Source organism: Panthera leo, chromosome B4 (assembly GCF_018350215.1).
Source record: "Panthera leo isolate Ple1 chromosome B4, P.leo_Ple1_pat1.1, whole genome shotgun sequence".
Lineage (NCBI taxonomy): Eukaryota > Metazoa > Chordata > Mammalia > Carnivora > Felidae > Panthera > Panthera leo.
In genome coordinates, this window is record NC_056685.1 from 64,627,392 (window position 1) to 64,651,664 (window position 24,273).

The 24,273-nt window shown below is 35.0% G+C and overlaps 1 protein-coding gene across 5 annotated transcripts in view; it reads left to right on the top strand.

Annotated features, from left to right (window-relative positions):
• Window positions 1–24,273, top strand: part of DNM1L (dynamin 1 like) — a 49,377-nt gene that overhangs the window by 15,351 nt on the left and 9,753 nt on the right. For 4 of the 5 annotated variants that reach the window (XM_042946233.1, XM_042946234.1, XM_042946235.1 and 1 more), the window contains exons 2-12: window positions 3,837–3,984; window positions 8,803–8,849; window positions 9,264–9,335; window positions 11,652–11,738; window positions 13,204–13,366; window positions 16,528–16,648; window positions 18,355–18,486; window positions 19,387–19,593; window positions 22,739–22,859; window positions 23,103–23,258; window positions 23,499–23,588. In XM_042946233.1, the coding sequence (XP_042802167.1) occupies window positions 3,837–3,984; window positions 8,803–8,849; window positions 9,264–9,335; window positions 11,652–11,738; window positions 13,204–13,366; window positions 16,528–16,648; window positions 18,355–18,486; window positions 19,387–19,593; window positions 22,739–22,859; window positions 23,103–23,258; window positions 23,499–23,588 (1,344 nt within the window). The remainder of the gene's footprint in view (window positions 1–3,836; window positions 3,985–8,802; window positions 8,850–9,263; window positions 9,336–11,651; window positions 11,739–13,203; window positions 13,367–16,527; window positions 16,649–18,354; window positions 18,487–19,386; window positions 19,594–22,738; window positions 22,860–23,102; window positions 23,259–23,498; window positions 23,589–24,273) is intronic. The other variant, XM_042946237.1, reaches the window with a different exon arrangement.

Here is a 24,273-nt window from a genome sequence, read left to right on the forward strand (position 1 = left end):
CTGTGTTTGTTGTGTAGCAGCTACTCAGTCAGCCCTCAGTTCTTTGGAGGAATTGCTGTATAAGTAAGTGTAGATTTGGTGTGTCTGTTGAGGGGGAAAGTTCAGCATCTTCTTAAGTTGCCATCTTGGACAGGACCCTTACTTATCGTCACATTTTAAATTTGTGGTATCTAATTGTGTTTTTTATTATATCTCCCTGATTACTAATGAATATGATCATTCTAAATTTTTTCTTACCCTTTGTGGTGCTGTTTTTGTGAGTTTCTGTTCCTGTCTCTGCACATTATTTTCTAATAGATTATTCATCTTTTTCTCACTGATTTGTGGAAGTTATTTATACATTTTGCTTACTAGTTCTTTGTGAGTTAGAGGGATCATAAATATTTTCCTCTAATTTTTTTGTATGAGTAAAATAAATTTTAATTTTACTGTAGTTGGACTGTCACTTTTTTTTTCTTTAGTTTGTACATTTTATGTAGTAAGGAGTCATTCTCTATCTCAAGTCAGGAAAGTATACTTTAACATTCTCTAATTTGTAAAGTTAGAATTTTTAAAATTTGTAATTCATCTTGAATTTTTCTCCTTTATTTTATTTTTCCATGGTTTTATTGAGGTGTTGTTTTTATAATGTGAAGTTTACCCACTTGAAATGTATAATCATTCGTTTTTAGCACGTCTATAGAGTTTTGCAACTATCACTGTAATTTACTTTTAGGTATTTCATTATCTTAAAAAGAGACCTTGTATCCATTAGCAGTCATTTCCATTTCCCTCTGCCCCTAGTGCGTGGCATCCACTTAATCCACTTTCGTGTCTGTTCTGGACATTTCATATAATCAGGATCAGATAATATGTGGTCTTTTGACTGACTTCTTTCACTTAGCATAATGTTTTTGAGGTTTATCCATATTGTAGCATGTATCAACACTTTATTTCTTTGACTGAAAAATTGGGCAGGGTTTTGCACACACAGATAATAGGTGAATGAGAGAGATCTGTGGTAAAGTCTTAAGGGACTGGAGAACCTTCATGAAACTTTGAAAACTAACCAAACAAAGCTCCTTTCTAAGACCCGTTCTCGCAGTGAGAAGCAACTGAGAATACAACTGACCACCCCTGAAGAATACAGACAAAGGAAAGAGAAGATCCAGATAAAAGTGGTAGAGAGGAACAGAGACAAGTTACCATAAAACAAAGAACTATATTTTTGAACACTATATGGAGACAAAAGGGAGTTTTAGAGTGTAAAGTTAGAATTGTTATTCTAGGCCAAGTTTTTTCCTAAAGTTTAGAAAATGACTGTTGTCAAATCTCATACAAAGTTTTTTAAAGAAAAATGAGACTCAGAATAACATTCTTGTTGACAAGAAAGTATACCAGAAAGACATGTTCGCAAAACAGATGAAAACAACTAGATATTAAGACAAAAGGCAAGATAAGGCATTAAATAACAAGTGTGTATAGGAACAAATAAGAACTAGGTGGTAGAACTTACTAAAGTATTAGAAATGAAAGGAAATTTATTTTAGAAATGAGGACAGCTTAGAAGTAAAACAAGAACAAATAAACATAACATATAGTACCTTGAGAGAGAAAGATGTTGGAAAGGAAGAAACATTAAAAATAAAAAGGGTAGGGAAGAGGTGTAAAAAGAATTTGACAGAGGGGCTCAGTCGATTAAGCATCTGACTCTTGATTTTGGCTTAGGTCTTGATCTCACACACAGTTCATAAGATTGAGCCCTGGGCGGCTGGCTCTGCACAGCATGAAGCCTAGTTGGGATTCTCTCTCACCCTCTCTCTCTTTCTGCCCCTCCCCCACTTGCTCACATACTCACTCTTTCTAAATATTAGAAAAAAAAATTGGGGGGTGGCTTCTGGGTGACTCAGTTGGTTAAGTGTCCAACTTCGATTCAGGTCATGGTCTCGCAGTACGTAGGTTCGAGCCCTACGTTGAGCTCTGTGCTGACAGCTCGGAGCCTGGAGCCTGCTCAGATTCTGTGTCTCCCCCTCTCTCTCTTCCTCCTCTGCTCACGCTCTGTCTCTCAAAAATAAACATTAAAAAAAAAATTTGACAGACATTGACATATTGAAAACAGGCAAAGAAGATCCAACATGTGTATAATAGGAGTCCCCCCCCCCCCCCCCTCCCATTATTTAGGATTTTTGCCTTTGTGGAAAATATGAAAGTAAAAGTTGTACTAGTTGTGACTAAGAAAAAGTGTAGTACAGGAAAAACAATCTATACAGAAAATACTAATTATAAAGTTAATACAAAATTTATAAGCATTTAAGATGTATAAATAGAAATTAAGGTTTTTATATACTATTTGATTATTTATAATTTTTTTTTAACGTTTATTTTTGAGACAGAAAGACGGAGCACAAGCGGGGGAGGGGCAGAGAGAGAGGGAGACACAGAAACTGAAACAGGCTTCAGGCTCTGAGCTGTCAGCAAAGAGCCCGACGCGGGGCTTGAACTCACAGACCGCGAGACCATGACCTGAGCCAAAGTCAGACACTTAACCGACTGAGCCACCCAGGCACCCCTTGATTATCTATTTACTAGTCTTATATCTGTGTTAAATTTCCTGAGGGTGATCGTTGAATATGGTTGTATGGAAGAATGCCCTTGTGCATGCCCTTAGAGACAGATATGCTATATTTTTTAGAGATGAAGTGTCATGGTGTATGTAACTAACTCAGATAGGACAACAAAAGAAAAAGGTGTGTGTGTGTGTGCGCGTGCGCGCGCACATGCGTGTGTGTAGAAAGAGACATAAAGCATATGTGTCCAGTGTTAATATTCAGTGTATCTTTCTTAAGATATGAGCATTCACTGTTAATATTCTCAAAGCTCTTGTGGCTTTGAAATTTTCAAAATAAAACGTTGGGAAATATTCAGAACAAAAGTGAAGTACTTATGGATAAAGAAGCTTTATAAGCTAATAAGAAATGTAAAATGCCAGCATTTGAACAATCACTGAAAAAATACAAAAAACTTTTAAACAAAATGATCCTTGACTTCAATAATAAAGTCATGTAATTTTAAACGAGCTGTCAGTGTTCATCTATCAAAGTAGCAAGGATTCAAAAAAGTGATAATGCCCACTGCTAATGGGACTGCAGCAGATTGAATGGGAAGTGTAGCTTGGTTCCTGCCTTCTTGTGTGCAGTCTGACAGCATCTGTGAATGCTTCAAATCTCTGTGTTCTTTAATCTTTAGCTCTTTAGCAACTTCATTTAATGAACTAAATCCAGTGAAGTAATAGGATAAGTGAGTAAGGTTATATGTATAAACCATGTGCACTGTAGCATTGTTAATGGTAGCAAAAACCATTTAAATGTCCAAGTCAAGTTTGGCTTTATACACTGTAGAATACTATTTGACCATTAAACACAGATGTTAGTATATTGATATGGAATATTATCCGTGATTGCTACATCAAAAATAAAAGCCGGTTAGAGAAAAATACATGTAGTGCTACCCCATTTAAAGTCATATATTCTCATAGACATAACATTACGTGCCAGTATTACAGGTTTTGAAAACCTGGTTGGGAGAGTATCAAAAAAAGTAGGAAAATTACAGGAGAGTGGGACTTTATTTTGGGGGGGGCGGGGGGAGAGTAGGACTTTAATCTCTCTTTTTGGAGTTTTTATTTTAAAGAAATAAAGATCATATAATAGAAAATAAAACTAAACTTTCAGTTTAAAAGTCTTTGCAGTAATTTTTTCTTTAATTTCTTTGTATGGTGCTTTGTCAGTGTAGTCTTATTAAGTTATTTAAAAAATCTATGTAGAAACTCATTTTGCTCTTGTGTATTCTGTTTTCAGAGCAGTGGAAAGAGCTCAGTGCTAGAAAGCCTAGTGGGGAGGGACCTGCTTCCCAGAGGCACTGGTATTGTCACCCGGAGACCTCTCATTCTGCAGCTAGTCCATGTTTCACCCGAAGATAAGCGAAAAACAACAGGAGAAGAAAATGGTAAATTTTAGAATTGGAATAAGAATTATTTAAAAATTCTTCATTTTTGCTTGAATCTTAAAAACACATTAGACCAGATCAGACCAGAAATTAGTGGTTATAACAAAAGCAGAATTCCTGTGAAGAGAAGTGGAATGCATCATTTCTCATGTAAAGAAAAAAAAAAAGTAAGTTTTGAGGACCATAAGTAGACTTGTTTGGAATATTACCTTTTTGGTAGTTCAGCTTATTAGTAAACTGTCGTTAATGTTTATGGAGAATTTAGTGAGATGCTCAGTAAATAGAAATCAGTTATTTTAAAGAAAAATTTTTGTGTCTTTTGGAGTGTTTTAAGCTTTTTTTCCCCTAGTGTTTAAAAAATGTTTTTACTTTTTTACTTTGATTTAGAAATTTAAATCATTTAGATTCTAGTTTAAAAATTTTAAATACACTTAAAATGACTTTGTTTTTTATTATAGCAGGGTTATCTCACCTTCCCTTTTCTGGTGTCACCATGTACTTGCTAATTTTGAATCTTTTGCCCTTCAAGCTAAGATGAATATTATTTTTAGAAAGAGTTTTGGTTTTTTATTTTTATCTTTTTTACTGTCCTTCTCTTGCCATGCTTACCTACATAGCACATACTATTCTGATTTTTAAGATCCACCCACTCCTCCAATAGCAAATGTGGAATATTAAAATGAGAAAAACATGTACTGTCCTTTATAGCAGTTCTTTGGTTAAATTGAAAATATTTTGAGAAATGTTGTGTCTGTCAGTGGATATTAAATTGCTTATTAAGCGCGTGTCCTATTTATACTTATTTATATTAGTGAGGTTGGAATGTTTGACGAAAATAATATATTTAATCTTCCTTTTTAGTTCAGTGTTTGGCTCAGACTTTCTTATTTATAAGTCTGTAAAATAACTAATTACATTGGTAGCAGAGTACTATGTTTGTTACTCATCTGCAGAGATCTGTTTTCAATGCAGTTTCATTCTCGTTAGATTCTCATCTAAGAAGGGATGATAGTATTGATGAAATTGAAGTTACTTTAATTATTTTTTCTATTATTATAGGAGTATTGGTAGTGATAGCTTTTTTTTTTTTTTTAAGGAGTAAAAAAAAAAAACAAAACCTATCATGAGCATCTGCAATGACTATAGAAAGTTAATCACTGAAGCAAGTTAATGAAGTTTAGATGTTAACAAGTAGTATTTTTGGATAGACTGCCAGAGGATATGTAGGAACCTATTAATTAAGTATATCAGGTAGCTTCTTGGTATATTATTCATCACTTTGTATTTCTATAATATTTGTTTGGTATTGAAATTCTAAGCCTCGAATTTAATCATGTTGAACTAACCTACGATTCAGCTTCAAATATATAGAATAATACTTAAAATTTCATTCCTACTAACTTACATCATGAAGTATACCAGAAAACTTAAAATCAGACTTTAAGAAACTATATGGCATTAATTAGGTCTCTTTCTTTTAACCCTTTATTTTCTTCAGTCATCATGAAAAGGGCAAATGATAGATATCCTGTCTCTTAGAAACTGTAGATGTGGGTAGTGTTTGTAGAAAAAGGTGTACATTTCAGCCACAGAAGTGTCAGTTCCTCAGTATCTCTGCTCATATGTTCACCATGTTTTGTTGGTATCTCTCATCTTAGTGGTTGGTCAGCAAATCTGTACATCTTACCTATACATATATATATTTTTTTCAAAGCTTAGTGTTTACATTTTATGTAAAAAAAAAAAACCGCACAATATTTTGTATTACTTAAGACACACTTAATCCTCACTTAAAATGACAACTCAGCTACCCAGAACACAAACTAGATTTCATAAATTTTGAGTATTAAATTTCATGTGTATTAGTAATAATTAGCATAGTTCCTTAGTTTTCTCATCAGATCCTCTTTATACTCAGGGTAACCAATCTACCTTGCCATGAATCATTGTAACCCAGAGAAAATTAGAAACAAAGAAACAGATAAACATTTAGTTAGCCAGAAGAGTATGAACTACCTGACAGTCTGACAAACCAGAGAGGAGAAAGTAAGGAAAACATAATCAGACAGGAAAACTTAAAAGAAAGAAAAAATCAGTTTCTAACCATTTTGGATAGGGATTTATAGCCTCAGAGGGCTTTGTTATGTAACAAAGGCCGACGTTTGCAATAATAGGCTGATTTAGAGCAGTATATTTTAGGATGACATGGAGCAGAATAATCCATTTTATTTTTTCATTTTTTATTAAAAAAATTTTTTTTAACATTCATTTCTGAGAGACAGAGACATAGCATGAGCGGAAGGGGCAGAGAGAGAGGGAGACAGAATCCAAAGCAGGCTCCAGGCTCCAGGCTCCAAGCTCTCAGCACAGAGCCCAACACAGGGCTCAAAGCCATGAACCGTGAAATCATGACCTGAGCCAAAGTTGGACACTTAACCGACTCAGCCATTCAGGCGCCCCAGAATAATCCATTTTAGATACAGGTCCATCAAAACTGATTAAAATAAAATATCTTAATGTTTAATATGTGTAATTATCAGGAAATTTTATGTAATGTGGAATCCTTCATTCTGTCAGCCAGGTAGGATAATTGAGGTATCAATATATTTATATAGTATTTCTCAGCTTGCTCCCCCTTTTGCCAATGTGAAAGAATTTTCTGATAAAATCTTACTAAAATTTTATTCACGCTGATTTAGTTTGAACTTTGAACTTCACATTTATCTTTCATATATTTTTAAGAATCAGTCTTTGTTCAGATTTCCTTTTAGACAAAATCCAAAAATAGCATGTTGATTAAAGACCAAAATTGTTTTTATGGTGTTCTTTTTAAATTCAGTATGTTTTTTAAAGAAAATAATCCCTTATAAAAAGCTCATTCTTCATGAATAGGGTAAATATTCATATATATTTACTTTTGAGGTTTTGGAAAATGTGTTTGGTATGCTTTGTAGATTTTTCTGTGCCAGGCAATTTATCTTTTCCTACATATCAAATATTTATGGCAGATTTTTGGAGAGTGAATCAATTTTAATCCGGTTGTGTTAGAACTAGAAACCAGAGGAAATACAATTAGCTGTGATGGAAAATACCAGCAAATTATGGCACATGGTATGCTTCATTTATATCACTTAAAACATATATATCCCTTTAGGTATTTACTATTAATTGTAATGGGAATTACAGTTGTAAATTTTGAAAAATTGGATGCTCCGTGCATTTGAAATGTGTTCAGGTTTCTGCAGATTTGACTTTTTAAAAAGGTTTAAAATACTAGGGTTAAGCATTAAACTTATCATTCTGTGCTGTTTCTCTTTAACTGCAGACCCTGCTACATGGAAAAACTCAAGACACCTTTCTAAAGGTTTCCTTTATCCATTGTTTTTGGCCCTTTTTTTTCTAGTATGCCTGCATGTGTGCTTACGTACTCTTACAGGCTGTGTGCATTATTTTTCTTCCATTTTTATTTGCCTATCCACATTGATTGTAGGTGGTTCTTGTTACCTTTTGGCATTGCATCAGAATGCAGGGTTTTTTTTTTGGTGGTGAATGTAATTTATTTTATTTTTATTGTTAAAAACATGCTTGTTAAGCCAGACCTCTTTTAAACGATAAGGTAAATTAACCCCCCCCCCCCTTTGGTATGTAGTAGCTGTCTCTGTGAGTTCTGTTCACCTAGATTACTCCAGTCCTCCAATGAGACTTCTTGGAAGAAGGTACTAAGCTTCAAGTAGGTGAGCATTTTATTAGCAAAAAGGATCCAGTTTTATTTACTTATTTCCACCAAAGAATTGAATCACTTTTTCTTCAATATTTATTTAACTTTTAGTCATTTTTATTTTGATTTCAGGTGACCGATATGAGTTATTCATGAACTCAGTCATTAGGATACTTAGAACTCTGAATTTGGCAAAAGCAGAATAGCTGTGCTTAGGGGAGGCAGTTTGGTTACTTTTCTACAATTAAACATTTCTAGTTTTTCTGAGAAAAATAGAACAAAACTTGCTCGCCAAGATTTAGACCACTTGAAACAGTGCCCACAGTGAATTATATTTTCCTTTTTTTTCAGGAAGTGCAGGAAGAACAGACCTATTACTGGAAACTCATGGAGAGTAGCGACTCCATACAGTACATATGCTAGGGTCTGTCTGTCTCCTCCCACCCACAAACACTCATTTCATTTCTTTCTAACCTTCATTTCCAAGGGAAAACATAGTCTTGGCCCTGGTGGGAAAATCACCTTGAAAGTACATATAAGTTACAGGATAATTTTGCACTACTGAGAACTCTTTAAAGGAACAGCAAATTGTGACTTTATAGGTAACCAGCAGGAAACCAAATTTAAGAGAAAAAAGTTTCATTTACGTATTGCAAATTTTTACCTTGAGTTATTTGTGTAAATCTATTACATGTGCTTTTTGCATTACTCAGTAGGATTCTTAGTTTTTCTTCTGTTAGCCATTTGCTTCAGTTACTTTCATTGTATAAACTGCTTTTATGTGTAAGATATTTAAAAACAAAGCATATACTTTTACCATAATATAATTACATACAAAATATGAAGAGAAATGAACAATTTTATTTGCAGACTCTAGATTTCAAATCTAGATTTCAAAAGGAAGATCTGTGAGTAACTCTCAAGTCATTTTTTGAAATATATGATAGTTTTTAAAATATGAAAGTATAATTTAGGAGATCTTAAAATACTGCTTGTCAGTGGCAAAATAGGAACAAATAATATTGTGTTGCCTTTTGAATTCCTAAGATAAAAAGGTAATTGGCTATAGTTTCCAATAAATGGAGTTTTTCTTTTTCTAGGGGTTGAAGCAGAAGAATGGGGTAAATTTCTTCACACCAAAAATAAGGTAATTGATCACACAAGAATATTATGAAGAGATAATATGTTGATACATTTTTTTTGTACAAGTAGTTGATAATTTAGTTTCTTACGATTGGCAGTGTGTTATGTTATCTTGAAGCAACTGCTCCTTGTAAAATAAATCTTATCTTATTAGTAACATTTCTAACCATAGCAGTTTATTTGGAAGACACTTCATGTTGAGCCTTATTGTAATGTGGAAATTAACTGTTGTGGGATCAGGCAGCTTTGAAAAGCTCATGTAAACTAAGACTCCTTGGCTTAGAAAATACATGTATATATTAGAATTTACTAGTTCTCTGAAGCAGATCTGTAGACATCCTTGAAATTTATCAACCCCTCACTTAAGAACTGTTGATCTTATCATGAATGTTGTCCTTTTTGTTTCAATAATTTTTAGCTTTACACGGATTTTGATGAAATTCGACAAGAAATTGAAAACGAAACAGAAAGGATTTCGGGAAATAATAAGGTAGGCATCTTTTTAGAGTTAGAATGTATAAACCTCAGTACATATATCATTGAGAGTATTCCGTGTATAATGTGTTATGGGCATTGTAAATTCATAGTCCTGGTCTTTGAAACTAATGGAGTATTTTCACAAATATATAAAAACCTTACTTAAAATCCCTTTTGTTTCTTAGAGCTTTCATATACTATCAAATATTTCATTTAGATGATTGTTTATCTTGTGATTTATATATCACTTATATAATTTTTGTATTTAATATTGCTATAGTAAGTTATTTTTTTCTGATGGATTGATTGTACTCTAACTCAAGAAGCATTATGTAACTTAGGAGATTTTGAAGAGCTCTCTTACCTGAGTAAGGCTAGATTTACTTACGAAAGTAAAGAGAGAAGTTTTCTTTGATGAAAATGAAAACTAATGTTAACAACTTAATTCCTGTTTCCTAACATTGTGAAAATTAAAAAAAAAATGTGTCTAAGATGCCATTAATGTTGACACCAGGCACTGTCACTGCTTCTCATAAATGCTTCTGTTTTCTCTCCTTTCTTTATCCTTAACTATCTTTCTGTTTCCTTCCTTTTTTCTTTTCTTTTTTTTTTTTTTAACCTCCATTCTTGTATTATCCAAAGGCTATTTAATCCAGCAAATGGGCCCTGGCCTAGTACTAATATTCGACAAGTATTCACTGAGCCCTTTGATCTGCCAGATGTTGTGCTGAAGAGGTTGTCCTGACACAAAGACATTTTTGAGCCACGTCAGTTCTTCATGTCTAGTCAGGATATTTGTCTCTCTGACTAAGCTTTGTTCATTATTGAACTCTGGGCTGGTAACCTTTGAGTTGCTGCTGCTGCTACCATACTTCCTGAATTTCTAATGATTGTGTTGTATAGGAGAGGTAGAAAAAGTGGCAGCAAACTAGATTAGCTTGTTGTCTGTCCTGTAATTATATCAGGGATAATTTTATTAATGATAGTACCAGTCTGAAGTCTCTCCTGTGTTCCCATGGATTTACTGAACTTAGGAATTGGTGGTAATTTTACATAGGGCTAGAATTTATAATGGATGTGACTAGTGTTTCAGAAAGGAAAATTTTAAACTAGACTGAATGCCATGAAAGATGGAGTCTGTATACCGACAAGATGTTTAATTTACGGTGGGGATGTGATATACTTACCTAGCAGGTTTTCTCACCCACAGTGTCCAAAAGATGAGAAGTCCCCTACCCCCAAATCTGTGAAAAATCTCTTCTTTCCTAAATCATGTTTGTAATGAAGTAAATGATACTTTGATCTTATGTAAGTAATTTCATATGTATAAATATCTAAATGATTTCATATGCCTAACATAAAGCCCTGAGGGATTTAAAATATTTATGAGATTGGAGTTGTAAAGGCATTTGAGCAAAGCTTTGTATTGGACATGAGAAGGGAATGCCTGAGAAGTACACAAGCTGGGTAGGTATGCTGAATATCAGCACATGACTTTGGAACACTGATGTGTTTGAAATAGAAAAGTAGTTTGGAGTTATCTAATATAACTCAGAGTAAAGGATGTTTCAAAAAAGCTCTCTGTGAAATTAAAATTTTCAGTGGGTGTGTATGAAGGAAGATAAAAGGTAGGTAGATGAGAGGACATTTTAAAGGATAAAGAAGGGCATATGCAAAGACGAATGCACATTTTCTATGTGCCTTTTTACATGTAGCTGACTCAGCTCTAAAACTTGTAGAGGGCCAGTGGTGAAGAGAAGGCAGTGTGTATAATGATCTCAGTCTAGGGAAATAAAGGTATCTCTCACTATCCAAATTCTACTATTTGAATTCAGGAATCTGAAGATGCAGATAAATTTTCTGAGGAGTCTCTTAGAATATATGCTTTTGCTACCTGATATTCAAAGATTAGGAACCAAGTTGATGTGGATAACTTGTTACCTATGCCTCACTGTCTACTCAAGAACCTCATAAATTTGGATAGTGACACAGTGTTCTTTTGTTCAGCACTAAGTCTATTAAACGTACTTAAGAAATTGTATCTGTCTAGAACCCAGAGAAAAGAATGTGGAATAATAAAGGGGAAATAAATTTTGTATATTAATGTTACAGGATTGAGTAACCTTATAACCTGCTATATGGCTGGCTGGCTGCCTTACTTCCCATGGGTTTCATCAGGTTTTGATTGCTGAAATGTTTTAGGGATCATGGTTTAATTTGTATCTGAAAGCATCTAGAGTCTGTCTACTTGAAATGAGATGTACTTGGCATTTTTATATTTCAATGAAATTTTAATGTGATTTTAATGTATTTTAAAACTTATTTTTAGGGAGTAAGCCCTGAGCCAATTCATCTTAAGATTTTTTCACCCAATGTTGTCAATCTGACACTTGTGGATTTGCCAGGAATGACCAAGGTAAAGATTAGTTGTTACTCATCGTGGATTTGGTCATGTTTGTTTTCACTCGAACAAATGTGGTTTTTACTTGACCTTATATGAGAATAATCAGCCTTTTTTTTTTTTTTTCCAGTCAACTTGATCTAGCAGCATTGATATAGTTGAGCCCTCCCTTCTCCTTGAAACACTTTCTTTACTTGGCTTCCACGACACCATACTCTGCAGGTTTCTCTCCAGCATCCCTGTCCACTCCTTCTCTGTCTCTTTTGCTGGTTTCTTATCTTCCCAGTGTTAACAGTGAGTGCCTAGAGCTCAGTTTTTAGACCTCTGGTCAAGTGGGTACACTTACCCCCCCTTGATGATTTCGTCTAAACGTATGGGTTTAAATACGTGAATGTCTGTATGTTGACAGCATTTAAACATCTCCAGACTTTTATAACTGTCTATTTGGCATGTCCACACAAGTGTCTAGTAGACGTTTCAAACTTGTTATGTCACGTGCTAAATTTCTGACCTATCCCTCAAGCTGACTTGATCCTGCTATAATCTCCCCCAACTAAATAAATGGCAACCCTCTTCTGTCAGTCGCTTAGCCAAAAAGTTTGTAGTCAGCCTTGATACTTTTGTATTCCACACCACTCTGTGAGCAGATCTTTTTGGCTCTCCTTACATTTAAAGTATATCTAGAACTCTGTTGTATATACAGATTTGTAGCTACCATCCTAATCTAGCCACTGTCATCTCACCTGCATTACTGCAACAGCCTCCTAACAGGTCTTCCTCATAATCTGTTAAGTAATCAGCCAGAATGATGCTATTAAGGTAAAAATTAGATTGTGTCATTCCTTGGCTCAAAATCTCTCCATTGGCTTTTCATTTCATTCACAGTAAAAGCTTAAGTTCTAAAAAGAGATTTAAAGTATCCTGTTACTCTTCTCTTTCTGTTCCAGTGTTCTGACCTTATCATTCATCTTGCTGGAATATTCTTCCACTAGATATCTGCATGTAACTCTCCCTTATCTCCTTCAGTTTCTGGCCATTCTCTCAAATGTCATTATCTGAGTGAGTTCTTCCCTCATTATTTAAAAGCATAATCTGATTTCAAATAATTATCAGTCTCTTTTTACTTAATGACTGCCATGACATATGTGTAGACATATGTAGAACAGTGCCTGAAATATATTAGGCTGCCAGTAAATATTTGGTAATTGAATGAATGAATGAATAAATGAATGAATGAATGAATTTGTCTCTAGGAATTAACACCGACCAATTCTTCACACAGTAAACTTCTGATATCTGCAAGAGGTACATTTTGAGGCTTTCACATATTACCAAATGCATACATACCACTACTAGTAGTATGTATATACTTTCTTCATTTTAACTGTAAATGGAGTAATGCCCACGTTCTGTAGATTAAGTGAGGGGAGGCCGAGTTGATTTTTATTACTAGTTCCTTCTTCATTTCTCTTCGGTTCAGGTGCCTGTGGGTGATCAACCTAAGGATATTGAGCTTCAAATCCGAGAGCTCATTCTTCGCTTCATCAGTAATCCAAATTCCATCATCCTTGCTGTCACTGCTGCTAATACCGATATGGCCACATCAGAGGCCCTTAAGATTTCAAGAGAGGTAGATCCAGACGGTAAGGACAAATGTTTATATTTAATGAGATATGGTTGGTTAACAGTGGTAAATCTACCCTCAAGAAAGGAATATTTTTAAAAGGAATATCAAACTGTTAATACAGATTTAAAAAACAATGTGCTCCTATTCTGCTTATAATTACAAATAGAGATTCGGATGGAAAATAAAGTTTTAATGGGTTAGTTGCTGTATAGTCAAGGCAAAAATACTTAACATCATGTCCATATTTGTAATGGTTACCTGATGACTTTAAAATAAAAATATGAGGGCAACCTGGGTGGCTCAGTCAGTTAAGTATCTGACTTCAGCTCAGGTCATGATCTCAGAGCTCGTGGGTTCGAGCCCTGCATTGGGCTCTGTGCTGACAGCTCAGAGCCTGGAGCCTACTTTGGATTCTGTGTCTCCCTCTCTTCTGCCCCGGCCCTGCTCATGCTGTGTCTTTCTACCCTTCAAAAATAAATAAACATTAAAAACAATTTTTTTTAAATAATAAGATGGCTTTTCAAGGACGGTTTGTTTTGTAGAAATAAAATGATTTAGATTTTTGACTAGCTGACTTCTAAGAATAATTAACTCATAATTGATCATTGTCGATTATGATACAGTAGCTAATTGTGGTTATCTACATTCCGCAGAGGTAGAAAACATTTAGACAGACATAAGGCAGAGGAAATTCTTAGAAATAAAGGTAAAATCCTTTTATGAAGTATTCATAACCCCAAGGATTAGTTCATACTGTGGATCATTGTATGATAGTTGACTAATGCTGTGATATACATCTCATAGTATATATACAATGGCAGCTTATAAGAGAGTAATTATTATTGCTGCTAATAAATGTAGCTTTGCTCCACATAGGATCTAATTTTTTTACTGGAGTATTTGGGGGTTCTGTGGGCTGTGTCCTGTTTTCTTTTTTCTTGCTTTGAAGAAGAATTTGAAATAAAAATTTGGTAGGAAAAGTTAATGCTAAGGCTACTAATTAAAATTCCCATAAACAGTAATTTTTAAAAGTATTTTTATTTAATTTAAAGCTTTTAAGAAGTGTTTACCACATGTTCATGTTAGATTGGAGGATAAGCTCTAGGGGCTCCTGGCTGGCTCAGACGGTGGAGCATACGACTCTTGATCTCAAGGTCATGAGTTTGAGCCCCACATTGTGGGTAGAGTTTACTTAAAAAATAATAGTAAGAAATAAATTAATTAAGCTCTATCAAAAGGTTTATTTAAATTTTACATTTATCATTTAAACTGTTAAGCATTTTATATGCCTTCTATTTTAAACTGACCTTTGAGCCATAAATAGGATCATACTTTTGATCTAGTAATTTTTTTTTTTTTTAAGTTTATTTGTTTTGGAAGAGAGAAAGTGGGATAGGGGAAGAGAGAGGGAGAGAGTGAATCCCAAGGAGGCTCTACACTGTCAGCACAGAGCCCATTGCGGGGCTCGATCTCACGAACTGCAAGATCATGACCTGAACCACAGTCAAGAGTCGACTGAGCCACCCAGGCAACCCTTGATCTAGGAATCTGAATCCAGTCATATATTGTAAAGAAATAGTCCCATCGAGTATTATTTATAGTGTCAAAAAATTAAATTCAACTTAATATATGGCCCATAGTAGGACTGATTAAGATTATAATAGATTAAGATAATAATAGATTATTAAGGTAGTGATGGGTCGGGAATCATTAAAAAGGATGATTTTGTAGATGGGAAGCAATGTTGAAAATGCCGTATGTAAAATTAGACACTGTGCAGAGCAGCTGCGGTTCTTACACATTACTGGTGGGAATGGTACCGGCCACTTTGAAGCGGTTTGTCAGTTTCTTAAAAAGTTCAGTCAGTACCACTCCTAGACATTTACCCATGTTAAATGAAAACCTATTATTTGTATCTCCTAAAACTGGAAACAACCCAAATGTTTCTCAAAGTACAGTATATCCGTACCATGGAACACTGCTTTGCAATGAAAAAGAATGAATTATTGATATATGCAACAACACGGATGACTCTCAAGTGCATTATGTCAAGTGAAAGAAGCCAGAGTCAAAAGGCTATATATATGTATATGATTCTATTTATGTCATATTCTGGAAAAGCAAATCTAGGAATAGAAAAGGGGTTTGAGGGGCACCTGGGTGGCTCAGTCGGTTGGGCCTCCGACTTCGGCTCAGGTCATGATCTGGCGGTTCGTGGGTTTGAGCCCCGTGTCGTGTTCTGTGCTGACGGCTCAAAGTCTGGAGCCTGCTTTGGGTTCTGTGTCTCCCTCTCTCTCTGCGCCTCTCTCTCTCCCTCTGTCTCAAATAAACATTGAAAAAAAATTTTTTTAAAGAAAAGGGGTTTGATTGGGTGGTAGTACAAATAACTTTGGGGGGAAGTGATACAACGGTTTTGTCTTGAGGTGGAAGTGACATAACTCTTTTGCATTTATCAAAACTCCTGGAACTATACAACAGGAGTGAGTAAATTTTAAATAGATTTTTAAAATACTTATAAAAAATGAGCCCTAAGAGCTAATAAAAAACACTATATGTGAAAAATTTTTTTAATTTTACATGATGATTAAAATAAGTTATTTTTTATAATTTTCTATTTTTTTAAAAGTTTATTTATTTTTGAAAGAGAGAGAGAGAGAGAGAAAGAGAAAACAGGGGAGGGGAGGGGTGGAGACAGAGAAAGAGAATCCCAAGCAGGCTCGAGCCCAGTGCAGAGTTCAAACTCATGAACCACGAGATCGTGACCTGAACTGAAATCAAGAGTCAGATGCTTAACTAACTGAGCCACCCAGGTGCTGCCCCTAAAGTAAGTTTTTAAAAAGTATTTGTGGGTTAAGCATCCAACTCTTGATTTCAGCTCAGGTCATGAACTCGTGGTTTGTGAAATGGAGCCCCGATTCTGGCTTGGCACTGACCCCACAGAGCCTGCTTGGGATTCTCTTACCCTCTCTCTCTGCACTTGCCCAGCTTGCCCTCTCTCTGTCTCTGTCTCAAAATAAATAAACTTTTAAAAGTATCTATAAGCAAAGGCTGGAAAAATACTGTCAAAATGATGACAGAAGTAACGTTAAGGAGGGATTATAGATGAGGATTTTTCTTTATTAATACTGAATAGCTTTATTTAATGGATCAATATCTTTTCTTTTTTGCATTTACCAGGTCGCAGAACCTTAGCTGTAATCACTAAACTTGACCTCATGGATGCGGGTACTGATGCCATGGATGTATTGATGGGAAGGGTTATACCAGTCAAACTTGGAATAATTGGAGTAGTTAACAGGTTAGCAATCAAGAATGGGATAATAATTGCAGCATTCCCATTTCAGAGCAAATCTGAATTTTAAAAAGTAATCTAAAATGTGATATGATCCCTCTTTTTCCCTTTTACTGTAACTGTGGTATTGTTAGGAATTCAGTGCTCTAAAGGGAGAAAAGATCCACTAAAGCCTCCTGTGGGTGTTTGTAATGGAAAGGATTTTTAAAGTAAGCAGTGCTATAAAGTGGAAGAAAATTTAATAGCGAGGCTTGAAAAATTCCTGCCTATTGTGTTATGTATGAGGAGTGTACTGGATAAGCAAAAAGAGTATTATTTAAATTTGCATGCAATCAAGAAAGAGTTTGTTAAGATGGTAGGATGTTAATAAATTGGTTTAACACCTCTGGCGTTAGTGATTGATCCTTTGTATTTGCCAGGATGTGACTTGGAGAAATTTTATTAAAGGTATTCTAATAATGAATAGCTGGTATTAAAAATTGTGGAAAGGAAACTACTACTGAGCGTCTAATTATGTTTTAGAGACTTTACTGTGAGCAGTTTGCAAATGGTATCTCTTTGAACCCTTACAACATCACTGTGAGGTAGGTGTTGGTGTCTATTTTATAATTAGAAGGCTCAAGTTTTATATCTCCCAAAGTCACATGGTGAAAGCAGATTTCAAATGAAGCACTCTCTTAGTCCAAAACCTTTATAAAGTAGGCAGCACTGAAATTAACAGGAGATCCAGGTTCTAGTCCTAGTTTGTCTCTAAACTAGATATATAATGTGGGCTTAAATGACACCTAACATGTTTGGGTTTCAGGCCTTTTAAAATGATACTGCTTTTCTCTCCCTCAAAAAGTAAATAAATAGATAAATAAAGGGATGCCTGGGTGGCTCATTTTGTTAAGTGTCCAACTCTTGATTTCAGCTCAAGTGAGATCGAGGCCTGAGGTTGGGCTCCATGCTAGGTGTGGAGCCTGCTTAAGATTCTCTGTCACCCTCTCTCTCTGCCCCTTCTCCACTTGCACTCCCTCCCTCTCTCTCTCTCTCAAAAAAAAAAAAAAAATTTAAACAAATAAATAAAATGAAAATGTTTTTACTAAGTGATATCCAAGATCTCTTTCAGTTGTCTGCTTTATTCGTATGTCCTAACTCTCCTATACTTTGACTTCTCTTTTTGTTTTCTTTCTTGTGTGTGTGTGTGTGTGTGTGTGTGTGTGTGTGTGTGTGTGTGTGTTTAATTCCCACTCTCTTTTCATGCGAGCTGGTGGTATAAACTGTTGCATTTGTAGTTGACTGCTCTTCAAAGTTAATTATTTTTGGTAGAAATCCATTGCCTGTCCATGGATAAAATATACAGCTGGCTATCATGCTTATACTTTTTTCACATGTCTATCCCTGTTACTTAAGAGTACTGCTTTTGACTATAGTGAATGGTAGTCCTAAACTATTCAGGCATTATTTACTTACAAGTCACAGATTGAATATAGGCTGAAGTACTTAATATGTGACCTTGGGTAGGTTAATGTCCCTGAGCCTCAGTTCCTTTGGCATAAAATGGAATAATACCTATTGCATAGTATTACTGCAAGAATTAAATAAAACAATCCGTATCAGGCATTACAAACAATGCTTGGTGCTATCATCATCATCATCATCATCATCCAAGGTATGTAGAAGACCTCAGTTGACTTTAGTTGAAAGGTTTTGTTATTTTTCAACCTTAGGAGCCAGCTAGACATTAACAATAAGAAGAGTGTAACTGATTCAATCCGTGATGAATATGCTTTTCTTCAAAAGAAATACCCATCCCTGGCTAATAGAAATGGAACAAAGTATCTTGCTAGGACTCTGAACAGGTAACATTTTTACCTCTTGAAAAATGAGATTTTGTTGGTTTGTTTGTTTGCTTGCCAGTAGGTGTCTGAGAGCTCTCATTTTTAGTTCTTTATATTTTCATAATGTTCTTACGTATATCGTTTCAGGTCTTGTTTCTTGTATGTAGGTTCTTGTAATATAGATATCTTTTTTTATTGGGGTGGTTGGCATTAAATTATGGAGTTTAGAAATGCGCAAGGGAATTTTAAGACATCTTAATTATGAAGTTCTTGACAGTCATTTATTTTTGGTGCTAGAACTAGATAACAAATGACTTAGTTTCCACTTGGGATTTCAGGAACTTAATTAAAATTTATAATTTTTCACATAATCTAGTCTTATTTTTGGATGCCTTCTATTATTCATAAAAAGAATTTAAGGTATGTACCTTGAATTTCTTAATACCCACTGATGGTAGAGGGACTGGAAGACCTTTTTAGATAATTTATAAATGACTAAAATGAAAGCTGTTTTTTCTTTTGTCTTACTCTCTAAATAAAGGCTGATAGACTTGGATCTTAATAAGATTGATTTTCACTCTGCTAAGATAAGTCAGAAACAAAAATCATCTAGGTAGAATTATATTGAGTAGTTTACTTTCTTTGAGGTAATTGTAATGAATATAGAAATAATATGTTTCAGTTTCTATTTGATTCTCTTAGCAACTGCTATAATTTTATGGGTTGAAAGCAAATTTAAAGTGTCAATCAAGTTGTCTTTGTTCAGACTAAGTATTTATTTCTAGCCTAAAATTGCATTATTTCCTGCCAAGACAAATCATTTGACAGCTTTCACCATTATTGGCATTTTAAAAATTTGAGCTGTCTGGGGCTTCAAAATACACAGTTTTACTTTAAATCATTTTTTCTAACCTTTGTTAGGTTACTGATGCATCACATCAGAGACTGCTTACCAGAGCTGAAAACAAGAATAAATGTTCTAGCTGCTCAGTATCAGTCTCTCCTAAATAGCTATGGTGAACCTGTGGATGATAAAAGTGCTACTTTACTCCAGCTTATTACCAAATTTGCCACAGAATATTGTAACACTATTGAAGGAACCGCAAAATATATTGAAACTTCAGAGCTGTAAGTAAAAAAAATTTCTGTATGGATTTGGTTACCTGAATTGCTAGGTTACTTTAACTTTTATAATAGTGACTTTAAGTCTGAGATGATCTGATTGTGATTTATACTACCTGTAAAGTAGTATTTTGCATAGGATGATGTCTGATGTATGTGTAAAAATGCTCTGTAAACTAAGTATAAAGCACAGTAAAAATTTCAGGTTTTTTTTTTAATAAAACTTTGATAAATCTTTAAAATATTTGGTAACTCCTTAAATGTTCATTTCTTTAATATACACACTGTAGTTATTCATGAAAAAAAGGAAGAAAATGAAGATAAAAATAATATATGACAAAATTACTTAATTCCACTAACTAGAAATACTCCCTGCTAATTTTGGCATGAATCTAGACATTTTTCTATGCATTATAAATGCCTGTATTACACATCTTCAAAAATCAGATGCTATACACGCTATTTTGGAATCATTTTGTAAATCAACATATCACAAACTAATATTACTTATACATTTCTATTATCAATCTTAAAATTTACATAGTATTTTATTTTTTAGGTACACTCTCATTTCTTAAACCAGTACCTTACTACTGATACGTTGTTTTCATTTATACACAAATATAAAAAATGTTGTGATGGACTGTTTCCAGGGCATGTATCCAAGTAAACCCTTAGGATAAATTCCTAGAATGGAATTACTATGTCAAAGGTTATAACATCCTAAAAGCCTCTTATTGTTGCCATTCTGTTAATAGATTGTATTAGCAATACATAAGAATGTTCATTTCTCTAAATTCTCACTTAAAAAAATCTTTTCATTTTGAAATAATTATAGACTTCCAGGAAGTTGCAAATAAATGTACAAGTAGGTCCTGTTAATCCTTCACCCCATCTTACCCAGTGTTGATATCTTGTATATAGCACAGTAACAAAATGAGAAAATGGACATTGGTACAACCCACAGAGCTTATTCAGATTTCACCACTCATGAAATTATATTTGCACTTTTGTGTGTTCTGTGTACTTTTGTGTGACCCAGGTGGCCTTATATAAGTGAGTTAACCCCATAAATTGTTGGATGGTTATTATATTTATAGCATATTGAGGGAAGTAAAGGTTACTAAGATGAATCTTTAAAGAGCTCAGTGGGGGCGTGCCTGGGTGGCTCAATTGGTTAGGTGTCTGACTTCAGCTCAGGTCATGATCTCATGGTTTGTGAGTTCAAGCCCTGCGTCAGGCTCTGTGCTGACAGCTCAGAGCTGGGAGCCTGCTTCGGATTCTGTGTCTCCCTCTCTCTCTTTCCCTCCCCTGCTTGCACTCTCTCTCTCTCTCTCTCTCAAAAATAAATAAACATTAAAAAAATAATAAATAAAAATAAAAAAGAGCTTAGTGGGTAAGGTAGATCCAGGTAACCTGAGGCACAATTGTGTGGCAAACAGGAGTATAATCAAGTATTTTTATTTAAATACTTATTAAATACATATCCAGAAACATGCATATAATATATACGGGGGGTTTTATAAATAGTTAATAAAGTAAATACCTGTGTAACCACCTATTCAAGCCTTTAGGACACTGAAAAGACACCATTTACATTTCTCTCAGGGACTGGGAGAATGCCGTAGTTAGAATGTATTTGGGTTGGGCTCTGAATAGAACTTCGGGATGCAGTAAGTAGAAGACTATTTTAGGCTTTGAACAGCGAAGAATAATGCAGGGTGTATTTGCAGAATGGTATGTACAATGACAAGACATAACAGGAGGTAAGGCAGCAAAGGCATCTAAAAACAAGACTGTGGAAAGCCAGAGATCTTCAGAATTTGGAAGACTTCTTGCTATAACAGACAGAACACTTCTGGTCAGAGGAGCACCCATTTTAGAAGTATAATTATGGTGATTTTGAAAAATTATTTGGAGAAGGGAAAGGTTGAAGGCAGACTGGTAATTTTAACTGGTAATTTTAAGTATAATTTAATGGCATTAATACAGTCACAATATTGTCTAACCATCAAATGGTGTCTATTTGTAAAATATTTTATCACCTCAACCGAAACTCTGTATCCATTAAGCAGTATCTCTTTGTTCCCTCCTCCTCGTCTCTAGGAACCTCTAATTTGCTTTGTCTCTATGAATCTGCCAATTCTAGGTACTTCATATAAGGGGAATCATACAGTATTTGTCCTTTTGTGTTTGCCTTATTTCACCTAGCATAATGTTAGGCTAGTTCACCTTCTGCCTAGACAACTGTAAGAAAGTAGTGAATAGTAGAGATTTCTTTAAATTTTTTTTTTTTTTTTTTTTTTTTTAGTGTTTATTTCTGAGACAGAGACAGAGACAGAGCATGAGCGGGGGAGGAAGAAAGAGAGAGGGAGACACAGAATCTGAAGCAGGCTCCTGGCTCTGAGCTGTCAGCACAGAGCCCGACGCGGGGCTTGAACTCCCCGACTGTGAGATCATGACCTGAGCTGAAGTCGGTTGCTCAACCGACTTGAGCCACCCAGGCTCCCCAGTAGAGATTTGTTTAAAGCAGGAGTAGGCAAACTGTAGCCCATTGGCTAAGAATGATTTTTATATTTTTAAATAGTTGAAAAAAAATTCAAAGACTACTTCATGACGTGAAAATTATATAGAATCCACATTTCTGTGTGCCTGAGTTTTACTGGAATACAGCTATACTTATATTTTGTCTGCGGCTGCTTTTGTGCTCAGTGGTAGAACAGAGTGGTTGTGACAGACTGTATGGCCTGAAAAGTCTAAACTATCTGGCCCTTTACAGGAAAAGTTTACTTATCTCCCCTCTAAATTGTGAATAGACAGAAACAAATAAGATACCATTCCTGCTCTTTTCAAAAGCTTATAGTTGAAGAAAACTAGGGCAGAGAAAAGATGTTCAGTAGTTCTTAGTTGACTGTGTTTTGACAGAACAGCTCTGTGTGCACACACACATACACATGTGAATGCCCTTCTTCTCCATTAAAAGAAAAAAATAGAGAAACTGGTTCATGATGGAGTTAAGAGCACATGAAAATGATCTAAATGTAATCGTTTATCTGAGACGTTCTCAGAAAATAAGACCTTAAAGACTTCTAACTTGCACCTTCTTTCCCTTTTAGTAATAACAGGAATCATATACTTGATTGCCTTTCAGATGCGGTGGTGCTCGGATATGTTATATTTTCCATGAGACTTTTGGGCGAACTTTAGAATCTGTTGACCCACTAGGTGGCCTTAACACTATTGACATTTTGACTGCCATTAGAAATGCTACTGTGAGTACGCTCGGCTTAGAATTTTTTTAAAAAAGAGGTTAAAGGTTTATTATAATTTTTAACCCATTAGCTATATCTTTTTAAATGAACTGTACAGCCTCTTTGCCCTCATACTTGATATTAGGAAGCACTTTTCATGAAAAATACCAAACAGTGTGATTTATTTTAACCTAGGGAAGAGCTAAAATTGTATATAGCTATAATAAGAGCTCGACTTTTTTTTTTTTTTTTTTTTTTTTTTAGGGTCCTCGTCCTGCTTTGTTTGTGCCTGAAGTTTCATTTGAGTTACTGGTCAAGCGGCAAATCAAACGTCTGGAAGAACCCAGCCTGCGTTGTGTGGAACTAGTTCATGAGGAAATGCAAAGGATCATTCAGCACTGTAGCAATTACAGTACACAGGTAACAGACAAATGTAATGGGTGTCCGATTAAGTAGTAAAATACGGAAGTGGTGGTTTCATGGGATGGGAGGAAATCTGTGAGATGGGTTAACAGGAAGTTCACATCTGTAGCTTCCTTTTCTAAAAGTGCTTTGAAGTAGTCAGCTTACATGTAGCTTAAAATCTAATTATTTCATTAATTATTTAATTTTCCATTAAACAAAGTAGACTTCTGTGTTTCTTTCTTCCATCACATTTAGGAGTTGTTGCGGTTTCCTAAACTTCATGATGCCATAGTTGAAGTAGTGACTTGTCTTCTTCGTAAACGGTTACCTGTTACAAATGAAATGGTGAGCTGTTATTTTCACAAGTCATCATTGTAATCACTGTTGAAGCTTTTTGTACAGCAGTATGAGTACTTTAGAGTTCAGGCATGTTTTCCAGTATAGTGGCAAGAAAACGATTAGTGAACTTCCATTATTATTTCAAAGGAAACTTCAGTAATTCTGGTATAAAGTACATTTTTCTTCATGTTTTCATCATCGTTAGCCTGCAGCCACAGGTTTTCATGAGAATGGAGTTCCTCTTGAGGATTGTGAATAGTTTTGCTCTGTTACGTAGCACCACTGATCTAATGGAAAATTAGCTTTGTCTTCAGCCCCAGTAAACTGAGCCTTTAGAGCAAGCTCTTATTTTAACTCTGGCACATGACAATAATTTGGCCACTTCTAGTTTGCTTTTGATGGCCCAGTACTGTAATGTCATGGTGGCTTGCTACTATTCTGTGGGTTGCTGCTATCCTTAAAAATGCTGAAATTGGCAAAAATGTGGGATAAGCATTTGAAATTGCCTTTATGTCTCTATTTGTTGGTTGTTTTGTTTACCTTCCTGGTCACTAAAAGTGCATTTGGGATGGTGGGAAGCCCCAGTGGAGGTTTACTAAGAGTACAAGACCATCCTTGGAAGTGGAGAATGTAATCCCTGCCACTCGGTTGTTTCCCTTGCGAGCGCAGCCCCCAGACTGAGAGGAGTAAG